The 18,386-nt window shown below is 46.5% G+C and overlaps 1 protein-coding gene across 12 annotated transcripts in view; it reads left to right on the top strand.

Moving 5' to 3' along the window:
- Positions 1-18,386, top strand: part of RYR1 (ryanodine receptor 1) — a 139,542-nt gene that overhangs the window by 108,659 nt on the left and 12,497 nt on the right. For 7 of the 12 annotated variants that reach the window (XM_070949359.1, XM_070949358.1, XM_070949357.1 and 4 more), the window contains 8 exons: positions 5,443-5,523; positions 5,866-5,954; positions 6,478-6,606; positions 7,968-8,072; positions 13,584-13,665; positions 14,563-15,863; positions 16,942-17,030; positions 17,919-18,123. In XM_070949359.1, the coding sequence (XP_070805460.1) occupies positions 5,443-5,523; positions 5,866-5,954; positions 6,478-6,606; positions 7,968-8,072; positions 13,584-13,665; positions 14,563-15,863; positions 16,942-17,030; positions 17,919-18,123 (2,081 nt within the window). Of the gene's footprint in view, positions 1-5,442; positions 5,524-5,865; positions 5,955-6,477; positions 6,607-7,967; positions 8,073-9,676; positions 9,707-13,583; positions 13,666-14,562; positions 15,864-16,941; positions 17,031-17,918; positions 18,124-18,386 lie in introns of all 12 variants that reach the window. The other 5 variants (XM_070949353.1, XM_070949349.1, XM_070949350.1 and 2 more) reach the window with 1 other exon arrangement.

Raw genomic sequence — 18,386 nt, 5'->3', positions numbered from 1 at the left:
CCATGTTTTATGGATAGGATGGCTAGTTGTCTTATTCAAGGCCCAAGAAATGAGCAGTTCTGGATAGTTAACTTGGAAGACCAGTAGCCAAGTTAGGTTTCAAGCCTAGCTTGGAGAAACACCTGAAGTCTGGTGGTTTCCTGCAGTAGAGACTCCACCGAAGTCCAGAGTTCACGATGAGGTAGCTTCCCCTCCATGGAAGACGGTTGGGTTCTTCTCAACTTTGGGTGAAGGCATCATGATCAGCCAGAACCTGGCTGAATAAACACGCAACCCATTACACCTGTGTCAGCTTTGGAGAGGGTTCTGATCAGTCTTCAGAGGGGGCAGGAAAGTGTCCTGAACTCTATTTGGTGCATGTCCTTTAGTTGATGAATTTTTCCCCAGTACCACATTCTACCTTTCTCCCCAAAATTCAGATTGGCTTTCTGCACTGTGTCTTCTTGTAAGTGATGCCCCTGACTTTTGGTGCAGACCTCAATTCTTCACCCACCTGCCTCTCCTTTTCTTCTTCGTCCCGTTTTCAGAAGTCTTCGGTGTATAGCACACTTTTTGTCACCTCCGTGCCTGCACTCTCCCGCCATTTTGTTCACAGCAGTGTTGTCCCAGCTTAGACTGCAGACCAAGGAGGGTGCAAGTTGCATAACTGTGCGGCTGTATTGGTGGCATAAGTGCTTTGTAACAGTGCAGCGTCATTGTAACAACTAGCTGTTTGAATGCTATGTCTTCCATATCCATGTAGATACCTTCTGATGTTTTGTGTTTTGAAAAAGTGTGTGTGTCTGTGTATTTGCGAGATAGGTACCGGTGGGTTAAGCAGGTAGAAAAGTTGCAGAGTAAAAGTGTAGTATATTTACTACGCTTTCTTGGGCCTCCGTCTCATAGGTAAACTTTGCCCTTCTCTTAAGAAATGTTGTGTAAATACAGGTAGCCCTTGCCTTTCGTGACTGAATTTACAACAGCTTTGAAAAAAAAATGAATTATCAACAGTCCGTGATAACGGTCAACAACCGTCACAGAATCCTAGCAGTCATGTGATCAATATTTGGACACTTGGCAATTGGCAGGAGTAACCTTATAGTAAATCTGTAGAAATTGAGATAACGGACATTTTTGGCATCTGAAATTGCAACTGTGTTCTTATTAAATTCCTGGTTAATGCAGGAAAGTCTGTATTATTATACCACTATCCAGTATTATCCTTGCAAGTGGTCCTCTAATATTATATTACCCGTGTTTCCCCGAAAATAAGATCCTGTCATATATTTTTTTGAACCCCGAAATAAGCGCATGGCCTTAGAGCATGGAGCAAGACTGGGTTCCTCTTGCTGTCTTACCTGATTTCCAGCTTTTTCTCCCTAACCCTAATCGGAGGAAATGGCGGGAACTGGCTGGGCATGCGGTTAAATATTTTTGGGGAGGGCTTATTTTTGGGGAGGGCTCATTTTAGCGCATGCGCTCAAAAGCCTGATTGGGCTTATTATCAGGGGATGTCTTATTTTTGGGGAAACAGGTAGCATATTTTTAAGAAGCTTCATAATAGTGCTTGTTCTAGTATTTGATATAATCTTTCTCTCTCTCTCTCTCTCTCTCTCTCTCTCTACTAAATGTTCTTCTGCTATAGTAACCTTATAGCCACCACATTATGGTCTTCCTTGTAGTAACTCACCTTAGCACGAGAGCCATATCCATATATCACGTTGACTCCTTGTCCTTGTAAACCTCCTGTATTTTGTGCTTTTAGACAGGAATGTGCAGTGTTTTCAGGTAGGACCAAAAAAAATAATAATGAGGTCTGGATAAAAAGAATTTATTCCGTTCCAATTTAATTCAATTTAAATTAATGCAGTGCATTGATCGTTGCACACCGAGTATTTTAGGGTGTTCTCTTTTTGTTAAAAATTACAGTTAAGAGGCCAGTTTTGGAAGAGCCACATCTTGGGGTCTCCAGACTTGAGTATTTGTGTCCTTGAGGTTGCACCCCACTGCTGTCCTGTCTTTGTAAAACGTTGCAACCGTATTGTCCTGCTTAGCTCCTCTACTTTCCCAGATTTTATTTGATTGGGTTTTTGAATGGCCTGGGTTTTTTTTTCTGGTTCAAACTGCCTTCAGATAAAGTCATTCTTAACACAAATGTCCCTCTATCTTCCTCCCCTTGAGCCCAGCTTCCATCTACACCTGTACAGGTGGTCCTCGACTTACAACCATTCGTTTAGCGATCGATCACAGAACTGAAAAAAAGTGACTTGTGACCGTTTTCCACACTTAACGACCGTGACAACATCCCTCACGGTCCACGTGACCAAATTCAGATGCTTGGCAACCGGTTCGTATTGATGACGGCCACAGCGTCCCTGAGGTCACGTGACACCCCCCCCCTTTGGCGACCTTCGGACAAGCCAAGTTCAATGGGGAAGCCAGAGTGAGTTCACAACTGCATTAGTGTTTAGCAACTGCAGTGGTTCAGCTGCGACAAGTGAAGTTGTAAAACCTCGCTTAACAAAACTGTCCGGCTTAAGGAGAGAAATTTTGGGCTCCGTCATGGTTGTACGTCGAGGACTATCTGTCCCCAGTTTTGAAGGGAAGATGGCGGTTCTCATGGGGGTGGGGGAAGGATGACCTGCGTTCATCCTGGAAGCAGAGAACGCAACTTCACCAACAGTGGAAAAGGGGTCGGTCATTGATGCCAGTTGGGACATATGAATCCCGCAGAAGGAAGAAAATCGCCTTCATGTGACTGGGGAGGGTGGGCAGGCTGCCAGTCCTTTCCCTCCTCACGCCAAAGTTGGATTCATATCTTCATTAATGACTAAGGCCACAGAACGGATGATGGACCACCTTCTACCACTAATTCTATTAACCGTCAAGGGACAGGGCTGGTTCCTGGATATCTTAATTCTTGCTTTCTTCCTGGTCCGTATTGGTCTCTCTATCCCCTTCCATCGCTGTCTTGTTGTGCTGGATTTTCATCGCTTGCGTTTTCTTCGTCCCACACCAACCCCTCCCTTCCCATGTTGTGCGTCACACTCCGATCCCGTTTCCCATTAGCCGCGAAAAGGGCCGTTTCCCCAGAATGACGCGGCAAAGACCGTCCTCGGCCAACAAACATAATGGCCAGCGAGCAGAAGCACGTCAACCGTGGTTAATCCAAACTCTATGTGGTTCTCCCACCCTCCTCTCTGCTCTCCCACCATAACGCCTCTCGTTCCTCCCCTCCCGAGGTTGAAATTCCATCAGGAGCAATGGAAACATTCAGCCAATCTGTTGACATCGAGCTGTGGCTGAGATGTCACAGATGTCGGTTTCTTTCAGTAGAATTTTGTGCACCTTCCTGCCTTCCTACATGATGGAGTCAAGCCATCCACTAACCAGATGCATGAGAACCCCGATTCTACTACATGCCCCCACCCCAAGTCAACCACTGCAGCTCTCACTTTGGCTCGGTTCCCCGAGACCCGGTCCTCTTTTCTGATTTTTTTTTTTTTAATTTGATTTATATGCCGCCCTTCTCCGGAGACTCAGGGCGGCTTACAATGCGCTAAGCAATATTATGTTTTAAGAAGAATTAAGTCTTCTTTTGCTCTGCAAATAATCATTCGAGATTGACGGATACCAAATCTGGGCTTAGAACCCCTCAGCCCTCAGCTTCAGTGCCCGTTCGAGGCTGGTTGTTCTGACCCAGCTCCCCAAACACAACAAATCCTCTGAAGTTAAATCAATGATTCCTTTATTAGGACCGCCAGCAGCTGTGGCAAAATGTTTCTCTCTCACCACAGGCTAACAAGTCCGTCCGGCAGGGAGATGAATAGTTGTCTGCCACATCTATTCATCTCTGCCCCCTGCCTTTTATCCCCGGAGTAGGGTGGGGCTTCGCTAGCAGCAGTAGCTCTTCAGTCCCAAGGACCGGCCCATAGATTTCCACTGCTCTCCTCTCCTCTGCCTTCTGCGCATCAGGCACTGGACCCAGCTGTTCCTCCTCCTCCTCCTCATCAGTCTAGGGGCTGTTGACTCTCCATCTGTGGGCTGATGGACGGCCCAGGCTCTGCCTCTGTCTCTATCGCTGAGAGCTCCATTCCCTCTTCCCCTTGGAGCTCTCAGGTCGCCTTGATGCTGACCCTGACTCCCACGCCTGCTCCTCATCTGATTCGGTTGTTGGAGGGGTTGGTGGCTGACAGGCCATAACATTGTTGTGTGTATATTAAGATATCGAAACCCTCACAAATTGAAGAAGGAGCTTTTGAACTAATCCTTCACTGATTTGCTCTTCAACTGTTCTCTTCTGCAGCTTTTCTAAGACAGGGTCCTTGGTGCTCTCTGAGCTTGGTGGTTTTCTTACTGACGTTTCATGACCCAAATTAGGTAACATCATCAGTGCTGGTAGTCTACTGCTACTACTACTACTAGCACTGATGATGTTACCTAGTTTGGGTCATGAAACGTCTTCAAGAAAACCACCAAGCTCAGAGAGCACCAAGGACCCCTCGGTTCATCCCTGAGCTACAAATATTCTCCTTTATTGGTATTTTTCAAAGAGTAGCACTGTCAGGGAATTTGCGCAGCAGGTGTCCAAATGGAGTCAGAGACGCTGACACGAACTTGTAGTTTTATACAAATAAATGTATTTTACAACTATGCATACAGCAAACTAGATAGCCAGGCAAAACGGGAGAATCGTGAGGTAAATCACAGAGCAAACAGGGACCACAGAAGAAAAAGGCGGGGAAAAAGGGAAACTCCCCTCCACACTCACAGCAACCAATCACAACGCAGATTGCCTCACGCAGCAGCCAGCACAACCAATCAGCTATAACTATTGTTCTGGCTCACTACACAACGCCACTGCTCCAGCTGCTAAATTTAAATACCTGCTGCTGCTGCTACTACTACTACTAGCACTGATGATGTTCCCTAGTTGGGTCATGAAACGTCTGCAAAAAACCCACCAAGCTCAGAGGGCACCAAGGACCCCTCATTTCAACCCTGAGTTACAAATATTCTCCTTTATCACTACTTTACAAAGGGTAGCACAGACTTTGAATTGCAAATCAAGGACCCTCAAAACCTTTCCTCTTAGCATTGATTTGGCAAAGTCATTAAGAGCATCTAAAATTCGGCCAGTTTTTATCAGGGGGGGGGTTACTGTTTGCAACGGGCAACTGTGGTCCCCAAGGCCTTATTTTTTTAAAATTTTGCAGTCTCCGGTGGAATTTAGCCTCAATGAGTCCTGCAGGGTTGCATCTTCAGCCGTGTTTTTGCCGTGTGGGTTGCCTTGCCCAGACTAGCTTGCGCCCGGCGTTGAAGAAATCCCAGTTTCTATTAACTGCATTGCTCCCTGCCCACCCTTGGCTCATCCCCGTTCCTGCTCTCCGCTCCTCCTTGCTATGTTGCTCCTGCTAATGTTAGCCAGTTCTGTCTTTTCCCTCCACCCCTTTCCTGCTCTAGGAGAGAAGGTGATGTCCGATGACCTGTTCACCCAGGACCTCTTTCGGTTCCTGCAACTTCTTTGTGAAGGACACAACAATGGTAAGTGGAACTTGTCGAACCCAAGAGAAGAAAGGGGTTTGCCCAAAAGAGAGATCCGGAAAGAAGCGAGACAGAAATAGGAACCACTGAATAAACATATAAACAAACAGACAGCGTTCCCCTCATGTTCACACATTCCCAGTTCTGTTGAGTTTTCCGCATCCTTAGGTGAGGTGATGTTGACCAGTGACATGATTTTTATATGATGCCTCATTGGCGATGCTGTCACTCCCAACACAAATGTGACTGTTGTTTGTTAACAACGTGGACCCAGGTTATTTGTTTTGGTGAACCCAGGAAGGGGGCTGGGGTTGAATTCTCACCCACTGCTTTCCCTTGCAGATTTCCAGAATTATCTGCGGACCCAGACTGGCAACACTACTACCATCAACATCATCATCTGCACCGTTGACTACCTTCTACGACTTCAGGTGAGAGCCGAGACCTCCGGGCCAAGGGTGACCAAGGGAAAAAGCATGGCTTCTGTTCATTTAATGAAAAGAAGGACTATAGGAGTGACATGATAGCGGTCTTCCAATATCTGAATGGCTGCCATGAAGAAGAGGGGGTCAAGCTATTCTCCAAAGCACCTGAGGGCAGGACAAGAAGCAACGGGTGGAAACTAATCAAGGAGAGAAGCAAGCTAGAAATAAGGAGGAATTTCCTGACAGTGAGAACAATTAATCAGTGGAACAGCTTGCCTCCAGAAGTTGTGAATGCTCCAACACTGGAAGTTTTAAAGAAGATATTGGATAACCATTTGTCTGAAGTGGTGTAGGGTTTCCTGCCTAAGCAGGGGGTTGGACTAGAAGACCTCCAAGTTCCCTTCCTAATTCTGTTATTCTGTAAACTCAGGAATAACTCTGCTGCATCCACAACAATAATGAAGATAATTCTTCACAGGATGTTCTCTTCCTTCTCTTATGTTCCCTTCTTCCTCTTCCAAATATCCAGGAGTCCATCAGTGATTTTTACTGGTATTATTCAGGCAAGGACGTGATCGACGATCAGGGCAAACGCAACTTCTCCAAAGCGATAGCCGTAGCCAAGCAGGTCTTCAACAGCCTCACCGAATACATCCAGGTACGTCTTTGGAGATGGGGAAGTTCCACAATGAGAGACCCTTCTCCTGGGGTTCTTTTAATATCCCCCCCAGAAGACCTGAACCTACAATAACGAAACAACGAGTTAATGCTCAGTTTATGTGTCTCAACCTTGCGAGATCAGCTCAGGAGCAAACCTTTGTCATTTAGGGTTGGTCTCCAAATGCCTTTGGCAGACTTATCTTGGTCTTTCTGCATGAGGTTAATATGAAATGTGCCACACTATGGATTATTATCAACTTTTATTCATTAAACATGAAACTCAGTCAGCTGAACATTTAAAAATATATCACAAGTATTATTGACTGGCACTGATGGTTGATACGGGTTGCTGCCAGCATCCTAGGTATCGACCAAGTATCTTCTTAAAATGTATGATGTTCTGAGTAGCACAGGTTTTTTTGCAGTTCCGCTGGTGTTATTGCAGGAATTGTTATTATTATTATACTTTTATTCATTAAACATGAAACTCGGTCAAGTGAACATTTAAAAATGAATTACAAATATCATTATTATAATTATTATTATTTACTTTATTCATTAAACATGAAACTCAATCAGCTGGACATTCAAAAATGCATCACAAATACCATTGACTGGTGCTAATGGTTGATACGGGTTGCTGCCAGCGTCCTAGGTATCAACCAAGTATTTATTTTATTTATTTATTTATTTATTTATTTTATTCACATTTATATGCCGCCCCTCTCCCGAAGGACTCGGGGCGGCTCACAACAATAAAACGACAACAATGAAATGAAATAGAAAAATAATTCAATTAAAAACCCAACAATTAAAACTGAAGTATCTTCTTAAGATGTACGATGTTCTAAGTAGCACAGTTTTTTTGCAGTTCCGCTGGTGTTATTGCTGGAAGCTGCAATTTCTTGATGTGTTTTGTAAAATTCTTGCCCCAATGACAATGGGGTATCACTGTTAAATGTTTCATCCATAGCCGTGTAGTTTCGATGGCCAGGTCGCGATATTTCGTGATTTTTTTTCCAGTTCTTTTTCTTCGACTCTGGCGTCTCCTGGTACAGCGATGTCAGTAAATTGTACGCTTCGGCCCTTGACAACTGTGATATCTGGCGTGTTATGTTCCAAATGACGATCCGTCTGTATTCAAAAATCCCACAAGATCAATTATTATTATTATTATTATTATTATTATTATTATTATTATTATTATTATTATTCATCGCACAGTCAGCCAGATATTCAGACTGGGTTTGATATTTTTGTCTACCTATCGAGTCCTTACCTGGGATAGGCAAATCTGGATGTTTGACAGTGTTACAGATTGTTGTTGTTGTTTTTATTATTATTATTATGTCTTCTCAGGGGCCTTGCACTGGGAACCAGCAGAGTTTAGCACACAGCAGACTGTGGGACGCAGTCATCGGTTTCCTCCATGTCTTTGCTCACATGATGATGAAACTGGCTCAGGTAAAGAGAAAATTAATAGAGGGAGAAAATAGAAGGGTTGCTTGGTTTGAGCTCTAGAAGAGACCACCCTGCCTAAGGAAGGAATACCGAGAAATCAAATCCTTTAAATCCAAAAGCAGATTTTCCCACTTGCAACCGATGTAGCTTTTCACTCCAAACCTGTAGCTCCGATCTCCGGTTGTTGACTCATTATCTAGCAAGAAAAGAAAGAAAACATTGATATTTGTCCGGTCATTCGGGATAGCAGTCAACTCTCAGGTTTTAGAGCTGAAGTCCAGCCATTGTTAACAGCCCCTGCCCTTCTGCAGCCTGAAACTAGTGTCCAGGGGTCCCTGGTGCTCTCTGAGTTTGGTGGTTTTCTTGCAGACATTTCATTACCCAAGTAGGTAATATCATCAGTGCTGGTAAGGAATGGGATTTGCACTCAGTTTGTAGCCTAATGTCTTGCCCTGTGTTGATTGAAATGGTCTCGGGGGCTTTTTAGTTGACCAAAACCCTCCCCACCCAGCAATCAGCACCCAGATGAGCATCGCTGAACTCCAGGATTAACATCAGACCAATATTCAAGACGTAAACAAGACCCCAATGAAGGAGCTGACAAACAGCCTAACTGTTCTGCCCCAGCTACGGACCCCAAAGAACGCAGCGCACACAAAGTCTGTACAAACCTTAGTTTACTAAATTAAATCAGTCTTTTTTTCAAACAAAGGCTGTTAATTAACTTTCTTAACAACCTTCAAGAATCCAAAGAATAAATAATCGTAATCTTACTATGGTTGGCAGAAAGCCCAGGAGCAATTTGCAGAGAACTAAGATCAGGACACGAAGGAGAGTGAACGAAGTTGTTCCCTGCAAATTGCTTCTGTCGGCATTCTTCCTTAAATAGGCTAAGGGAGTGGCCAATTAGCCCCAAGCCTTACTCTCGAGGAGACCTCCTCCTGAGGAGCCACTCCTGCCTTTTGGCAGCTCTGCGCGCCCGTGCATCGAGAAGAGGCTCCTCCTCTTCTTCCTCTTCACTTATGGGAGCTTCTGGAGGTTCTGAAGGCCTTGGCTGAATCCCCGCCTCTGGCACCACATCTTCTCCAGCCTCCTCATTGTCTGACTCGAGTGCCAATTGCACAGGCTGCTGGCACAGCACCACACCAGCCTCCTCGCTGTCGGAATCAGCTACCAGCTGCACAGGCCGCGTACGGGCCACAACACTAACAGGAAACAGCCCAACCAAAGAGCCTCCAAGGCTATTATTCCCACCCAACACTGACAGGGCAAGCCACTAGTATATAAAAATAAGAGCAAACCCATGCCTTTCCAGCACTGATGACGTTCCCTAGTTGGGTAATGAAACGTCTGCAAGAAAACAACTAAGCTCAGAGAACTCCAAGGAACCCTCATTTTAATCCTGAGCTACAAATATTCTCCTTGATTGGTACTGTAGTGGTGTGCAAAACGTTTCAAATTAAAGTCTTTTGAGCTTGAAATGAGACGTTTAGAGGACAGGCTGACCATACTACCAGGTGCCAAAATCTAGCATAATACGAAAAAAACAAAACAAAAAATCTCTTAGAAACCCTTCTGAATAATATTTTTTTTCCAATGTGTAACAGACGATCCAACCCCCAGCACTCCGAAATGGCGTAAGAACCTTCTCTGTAGTCTGCGTCCCTCCATCCCTACCCCTTTGGCTGATCCTCCCAGTTCCCATGCTTCCCTTCCATCCCCCCCCCCGCTTCCCTTTGCTCTCCCTTTCCTTTCACCGGGCCAGACCAATTAATCGATTGATGAAGCTTATATGGTGTCCTTCTAGGTGCCTTAATAATCACTCGATAAAAATGCCAGGTGTAAAACCTATCAGTAGAGATGTTCCATTTAACATTCAGTTTAATTTTTTTTTTTTTTTTTGCTTTAATTTATATGCCGCCCTTCTCTGGAGACTCAGGGTGGCTTACAATGCGTTAAGCAATAGCCTTCATCCTTTTGTATATTTATACAAAGTCAGCTTATTGCCCCCACAAACCGGGTCCTCATTTTACCTACCTTAGAAAGGATGGAAGGCTGAGTCAACCTTGAGCCTGGTGAGATTCAAACTTACAGTAATTGCAGACAGCTGGAGTTAAATTACAATGCATTAGTCTGCTGAGCTATCCAGGCTCCTCCTCCTCCTCCTCCAACATTGACTAAGTTGGAGAGGAAGGGAGCCCAGTGCCTATGGGGTGGAAGTGGGGTGTTATCTTATCCATTAGCCACTTCCAGAATGACACTTCCCCCCCACCCCATAGGGACCCCAGGCCAGCTGGCAGAGCTTACAGGCTCCCTCCCCAAAAGGCCATTCTGCCCTCGTGGCCAATCCTGTTGACCAGGTCTAGATTTTAAATTGTCCTAAATCACTATAGAAAGAGAAAAGAAGGACTATGGGTGATGACAGCAATATTCCAGTATTTGAGGGGCTGCCCCAAAGAAGAGGAGGTCAATTTATTTTCCAAAGCACCAGAAGGCAGGACAAGAAAGAATGGATGGAAACGAATCAAGGAGAGAAGCAACCTGGAATTAAAGAGAAACTTCCTAACAGTGAGGACAATTAACCAGTGGAACAGCTTGCCACTAGAAGTTGTAGGTGCTTCATCACTGGAGTTTTTTAAGTAGAGACTGGACAGCCACGTGTCTGAAATGGTATAAGGCAGGGGTAGGCAAATGTGGCTCTTTTTACAACCTGTGGACTTCAACTCCCAGAATTCCTGAGCCGGCTGTCTCAGGAATTCTGGGAGTTGAAGTCCACAGGTTGTAAAAGAGCCACATTTGCCCACCCCTGGTATAGGGTGTCCTGCTTGAGCAAGGGTGGGTTAGACTAGAAGACCTCCAATGTCCCTTCCAGCTCTATTCTGATTGAAACTTTGCATGAACAGACGGTGGCAGCCAGATTGTAGTTTACGGGAAACCAAATTAATCCTTTAGCCCAGGAGCTCCAAAGCTGGATTTTGCAGCCTGTAGAATCTGATGAGCTTCTGCATCATTTTCCTCTTGGGTAGGTATTGGTTTTTCTAGTTCAAGGTTTCGTAGTTACCGGCTAGGTTGGGCCTCCGCAGTCAGCCCAAAGCATAGCTCAACCCATTTCGGTGGCCGCCCATTTGTGGCTCTTCCTTTTCTGCTTTTGTCGATCAATGCAAAGGTTGCCAAGTTTTGAAAAAACGCTGATGTGTATGAATAAAGCGTGGGCTGATTTCCCCAGAACGTAAACGTGATTGATACTAAGCTGGTAAACTTGTTAGTAAATCCCAGATCTGTCAGCTGAATTGTTATATTGAAGAGGAGATGTCCTATAGCTGTGTCTGTATGGTTACTCGGAGTCGAGGTCATCCAAGGCAGCCTTGACTTCTCATCCCACCCCTCTTAAAATCTTAACAGTGGGGTCTTTTTTGCTCTCTGAGCTTGATTGTTTCCTTCCAGACATTTCATGACCCAACTAGGTAACGTCATCCGTGCTAGAAGGGAGTGGAGTTTGCTCTCTTGGTAGTTCCTTGATAGGATTAAAGGAACTTGGTAGGGGAAACTACCAACTTAGACAAGCAAACAGTGAACAACATCCTAATCAGGGAGCCACCAGGCACACATACACACACACACACACACACACACACACACACACACACACACACACACACACAACATTGATAGGGCAAGCCACTTCTATCCCTGATGATGTTCCCTCCTTGGGTCATGAAACGTCTGCAAGAAAACCTACCAAACTCAGAGAGCAACAAGGACCTCCCAGTTCAATCCTGACCTACAAATGTTGTCTTCCATCGAACCGCCAGATGCCTCCTACTCCGTTACTTGAACGTGGAGGAATAGCATGTTTGATCTGGTCCATTTTGCAGTGGCTGCTTCTTGTTTCTCATCCAGCTTACCCTTTCTGCTGTGTCCTTTCCGCTTTTATCGTCTCCTCCATCTATCAGGAGGTGGTTGAAGGCTCCATGCTTGACCATTGCTTGGGCTTGCTGGCTCATTTTCCCATCCAAGCTCATTTTTGGTAATCTTGCAGGCACTGGCGGGTGAGCGGGAGGGATAGAGGGGGAGGCCTTGGGTGGAAGGACGGAGGAGAAGAGGACAACCAACAAACAGCAAGGTGGATGGATGGGCCTTGATTGCAGCGTTGATGGAGGGGCACAGTTGGGGAGCCTGAGGAGGCCAGTTGAGGTCAAGTCAGACTGGAGAAGGTTTCTCTAAGTCAACATCAGAGCAAGATGGAGAAGGTGGCCTGGAGAACCTCATGCCAGCTAGCTTCCTCAGAGCACAAGGGTGGGGGAATAGGCATTGGGACAACTTCAGCGAGGAGAAATTTTTCCAGAATGATCTCCTTTCCTCACCAAACTATCTCTTTGTTGCGCTGCCCACGAGGAGCATTTTCGGAGTGAATCTTACCCTGAGGTAAGGAAGTCGCCACCCCATTCCGAGGAAGAAATGCACTCTGCATATGTATTTGGGGTTAGTTCCGGGTTGACATCTTCCAAAAAGAACAGGGAGGCTACGGGAAAAATACATCAGAAGGTTATCTGGTTGTTGTTTTTTCTACGTGTAGCACATGGGGACCATAACTGGTCAGGTTGGATATATCTAAACCAATGTTTTTCAACTTCAGTAACTTTAAGATTCAGTGGACTTCATCTCCCAGAATTCCCCAGCCATGGAATTCTGGGAGATGTAGTCCATGCATCTTAAAATCGCCGTGGTTGTGAAGTGCTCTAAACTGACTTCTGATCCCAAACTTCCCTCTAGACCAGGGGTGTCAAACTCAAGGCCTGGGGGCCAGATCCAGCCTGCGGGGTGCTTAGATCTGGCCTGTGGGGCCACCCTGGAAACAGTGAAGGACTGGCCCGTAGTGCCTCTGCCAGCGAAAACAGAGCTTGGAAGGACTGCATGCGACCCTCCCGAGCTCTGTTTCACTGGCAGGGGGTTGCAGGAGGGTGTCCCAGCTGAAAACGGAGCTCGTGACGACTGCGTGAAGTGCCATTTTTGCTGGCAAAGGGTTGCAGGAGGCTGTGGCAGCTGAAAACGGAGCTCGTGAGCTCGTCTTTGCTGGCAGAGTGCTTGGGCCACCACAGGCTCCCCCTAACACGAATGATGTCAATCCAGCCATGGCCCCCCTGAGGTCAAACACAACCCTGATGTGGCCCTCAATGAAATAAAGTTTGACACCCCCTGCTCTAGACTTAGTGTCCACGTCTTATGGGACCCCAGAGGGATTTTAGAGCACAGGTTGTATGAACCCAACTTTGCCCATAGATTCACACAACCTTCTCCTTTACACCTATCAACGATTGCGTTTTGATGGTCTGGCTGGCCGGAAGCCAACTGGTGTGTGGGTGAAGATTAGACTATCAATGGGTGAAGGATTGTAAGCGAAGAAGGCCCGTGGGGATCCTTGAGGAGGTGTGTCTCAAAGAGGCCTTAGGGCCCACCGGAGAAATATGTCTCATTTCATTGCATTCTGTATCTTACATCTGCTTGTTTTTCCAGGATTCCAGCCAAATTGGGCTTCTGAAGGAGCTGTTGGACCTTCAAAAGGACATGGTGGTGATGCTGCTTTCTCTGCTGGAAGGTGATCAACCTGGCAACCTTCTGGAGGAATCTCTGGCCTCCATGTTGGCTTCTTAAAGGGCAGAACCTCCTGCCTTATAAGATCTTAGGCTTTGTTTCTAGCATCTCCAGCTGGACTCTTGACTGGGTTTCTGGCCAAAAATCTGAAGGCTAATGCTAGAGATAGCTGGTCCTTGACTTACTACCATGAACTTGTCCAACACATACCTTTCTCCTCTTTTTTTCCCTCATGACACAACCGTGTGAGGTGGGTTGGGCTGAGAGAGAATGATTGGCCCATTAAGTCACCCAGCTGGCTTTCATGGTTATGGTGGGACTAGAACTCCCAGTCTCCTGGGGATTGGCCAAAAGTCACCCAAAGTCAGCCAGCAAGTCTTAAAAGTCGCCAAGTTTGGAGACCTTTGCCTTAGACAAGGGCCAAGGTAGGACTTGAACTCATGATTTCTTGCTTTCTAGCCTGATAACTACTAGATTAAATGACACAATTGTCTATGGAGATTCCCAATTACTCAGGTCATGGTTGTCCCAAAAGTGCTTTTTCAAAAGACAACCGGACTTTTTTGCTTTTCCTAGAAGACGTTTCGCTTCTCATCCAAGAAGCTTCTTCAGTTCAGATGAGATGAGAAGATGAGATGAGAAGAAGCTTCTTGGATGAGAAGCAAAACGTCTTCTAGGAAAAACAAAATCCAGTTGCCTTTTGACAAAGCACTTTTGGGGCAGTTATGACGTTGTGTAATTGTGTCGTCTACAAAGATACAAAGCCATCTGGATACGACTTACATATCCTATCTCTTGAGGGAGGAACAAAATATCCCTGCCACTATAACTTTTTTGTCTGTCTTCTGCATTCCGTCCATGTTGTCAAAATATAATTTGTATCCTTGGTGTATCTACTCAGGAAATGTGGTGCACGGCACCATCGCTCGGCAGATGGTAGACATGTTGGTGGAGTCCTCCAGCAACGTGGAGATGATCCTCAAATTCTTCGACATGTTCTTGAAACTGAAGGACATTGTGGCATCCGACGCCTTCCGCGATTACATCACAGATCCACGCGGCCTCATCTCCAAGAAGGATTTCCAGAAGGCCATGGACAGTCAGAAGCAGTACACGCCATCAGAGATCCAGTTCCTTCTCTCCTGCTCGGAGGCTGATGAGAATGAGATGATAGACTATGAAGAGTTTGCTAGCCGTTTCCAGGAGCCCGCCAAAGACATTGGCTTCAACATTGCCGTGCTGCTGACAAACCTCTCGGAGCACATGCCTCACGACGCCCGCTTGAAGACCTTCCTGGAGCTGGCCGAATGCATCCTCAACTACTTTAATCCCTACCTGGGCCGCATTGAGATCATGGGTGCCAGCAAACGCATTGAACGCATCTACTTTGAGATCAGCGAGGCCAATAAGACCCAGTGGGAGATGCCCCAGGTCAAGGAATCCAAGAGACAATTCATCTTCGATGTGGTCAATGAAGGGGGCGAGTCGGAGAAGATGGAGCTCTTCATCAACTTCTGTGAGGACACGATCTTTGAGATGCAGATCGCCTCCCAGATTTCAGAGGAGGAAGGAGAGGCACAGGAAGAGGAGGAAGAAGAAGCAGAAAGCACCGAAAGTGGGGAAGCGGAGAATGCGTCGGCACCTTCAGAGGCATCTTCGGCCTTTGGGGAGTTCCTGGAGAGCATCCTGAATTTCTTCCGCATGTTCACCTATCGCAACGTCCGTCGTCAGTTCCGCAAAGTCAAGAAGATGACGGTCAAAGAGATGGCCGTGGGAGTGGCCACCTTCCTTTACACCATCTTAATGGGCATCCTCGTCTTCTTCTATAGCGTCCTCAAGGGCTTCTTCCTGCTCATCTGGAACACCCTCTTTGGTGGCAGCTTGGTGGAGGAGGCCAAGAAGCTCACCATGACCGAACTGTTGGCCAGCATGCCCGATCCTACTCAAGATGAGGTTCATGGAGACATGGCTTCTTCTGATGAAGATGAGCAGGTGATGGAAGAAGGAGAAGAAATCGATATTGTGGAGCCCGGCAAGGAGGAAGCATCTGCTGAAGGTGGAGAAGGTTTTGGAGCAGATCCAAAGAAAGAGCATTTCCGTTCAATGGCCCCCGATGCACCTGGCGGGCTTGGAGATATGGGGGACACCACCCCAGTGGAACCTCCCACACCTGAAGGGACACCCATCCTCAAGAGGAAATTGGTATGATTGGGGCTTGAGGGGGTGGGAATTGCTGGGAAGGTCCAAGGTGGACAAAGAGGAAAAGGAAAGGAGGAGAGAAACCACGTTTAGGGAACGTGAGCCTAAGAGAAGCCCATAACCTCATCCCAAAACCCAGTTTTGAAGGAAAGCAAAGGGGGCTGGATCAGTGATGAAATCCACATTTTTTTACTACCGGTTCTGTGGGCGTGGCTTGGTGGGTGTGGTGTGACTTGGTGGGCGGGGCAGGGGAAAGGATATTGCAAAATCTCCATTCCCTCTCCACTCCGGGGGAAGGATAGTGCAAAATCTCCATTCCCACCCTAGTCTGGGACCAGCGAGAGGTAGTATTTGCTGGTCCTCCGAACTACTCAAAATTTCCGCTACGGGTTCTACAGAACCTGCTGGATTTCACCCCTGGGCTGGATATGCGCTCAGCTCTAGAGGCAAGGGAAAGCCACTCAGACCCCTCATATCACAAAAGTAGGGCTGGAGTTTGTCCTTTCGGGCTCCATGGATATTGAGGAATAACAGAATAACAGAGTTGGAGGGGACTTTGAAGGTCTTCTAATCCAACCCCCTGCTCAAGCAGGAGACCCTATCCCACTTCAGACAAATGGCCGTCCAATCTCTTCTTTAAAACCTCCAGTGATGGAGCACCCATAACTTCTGGTGGCAAGGAGTTCCACTGATTAATTGTTGTCACTGTCAGGAAATTTCTCCTTAGTTCTAGGTTGGAAATCTCCTTGATGAGTTTCCATCCGTCCTGCCTTCAGGTGCTTTGGAAGATAGGTTGACCCCCTGTTCTTTGTGGCAGCCCCTGAAAATATTGGAACACTGCCATCCTAATCTCATTAAATTAGACATACCCAATTCCTGCAAGTCTTCTTCATATATTTTGAGCCTCCAATCCCCTAATCATCCATACTTTACTTCTTCAAGATCCATAGTTTACTTCTTCAAGGTACAGACTACCATTCTAGTGATGTCCTTGTAATATGTTCTTTTCTGAGTCATGCCCCTCCCTCTTGTTTCTTCTCTCGGATCCAATTCATTGACGGATGTTTTTGTGATTCTCAAGGTGGATCTCCAAGGAGTGGCAGGGGAGCAGGAGCCATATCCGGAGCTGGAGAAGATTGAGGAACCCCCAGCAGAACCAGAGAAAGCTGAGTTGAGTAGCTTGCTGAGTTCATCAGAACCATCTACAACAGTGTTTCTCAACCTTGGAAGCTTGAAGATGGGTGGACTTCAACTCCCAGAATCCTCCAGCCAGCAGCGCTGGCTGGGGGATTCTGGGAGTTGAAGTCCACCCATCTTCAAGCTTCCAAGGTTGAGAAACACTGTCTTAGCAGGACACGGTAGACCAAACAAAGATGAGTTCCAAAGATGGAAATATTCTCTTCTAAAGATGCTTGATCCCAAAAGCCAGGGATGTCATAAATCATCAACACATCAACAGGGGCCTGGTGGCTCAGCAGACTAAAAGCATGGTGATTAACACCAGCTGTCTGCAATTACTGTAAGTTCGAATCTCACCAGGCTCAAGGTTGACTCAGCCTTCCATCCTTTCTAAGGTAGGTAAAATGAGGACCCAGTTTGTGGGGGCAATAAGCTGACTTTGTATAAATATACAAAAGTATGAAGGCTATTGCTTAACGCATTGTAAGTCGCCCTGAGTCTGAAGTCCACCCATCTTCAAGCTACCAAGGTTGAGAAACACTGGCCTACAGCCATCGGTGGTTGCTGAGTTCATCAGAACCGCCTAAAAAAATAATAATAAGACAGAAGTTTTCATTGCCCAAGGCAGAGGTCTCCAAACCTGGCAGCTTTAAGACTCGTGGACTTCAACTCCCAGAATTCCTCAGCCAGCCATGTGGCCATTTTGGCCGCTGCTGTAATGATCCTTGGCTCCATTTGTGGAGAAAGGCAGCTGACAATCTTGGTTTCGTGAAGCCGAAATCCTGGATTCTCTCGGGATTGGGCTCAGTTGCCTGGAAAAGGTGGGTGTGATAATCTGCAACACGGTTTCTGTGTCCTCCCCACCACCACCACTTGCAGTGCGGAAAACGGGGAGAAGGCTGCGAAGGAAGAAGAGGAGAAGAAAGAGGAGGAGAAAGAACCCAAGGAGAAAGAGCCGCCATCACCGCCACCAGCCCAGGAGAAGAAGAAGAAGAAGGTGGTCCAGCGGTCAGAGAAGAAAGAAGAGGAACAGGGATGCTCAGAGTTTTGGAACGAGTTGGAGATCCAGAGGGTCAAATTCCTGGTAAGGAGTTTCTCTTGGGTTGACAATCGTGTGGGCTGTAGAACAATGTTTCTCAACCTGGGCAAGTTTTAAGATGGGTGGACTTCAGCTGGGGAATTCTGGGAGTTGAAGTCCACCCATCTTAAACTTGCCAAGGTCGAGAAACACTACTCCATAAGGTAAGGAAACTTAAGTCCTGCACTGGCTTCCGGTGGTCTTCCGGGTGCGCTTCAAGGTGTTGGTTATCACCTTTAAAGCGCTCCATGGCATAGGGCCTAGCTATC

Source organism: Pituophis catenifer, unplaced genomic scaffold (assembly GCF_029215685.1).
Source record: "Pituophis catenifer annectens isolate HBS135680 unplaced genomic scaffold, rPitCat1.0.hap2 SCAF_9, whole genome shotgun sequence".
Lineage (NCBI taxonomy): Eukaryota > Metazoa > Chordata > Lepidosauria > Squamata > Colubridae > Pituophis > Pituophis catenifer.
The sequence above is the reverse complement of the archived record's forward strand: the minus strand, read 5'-3'. Positions and strand labels throughout refer to the sequence as shown.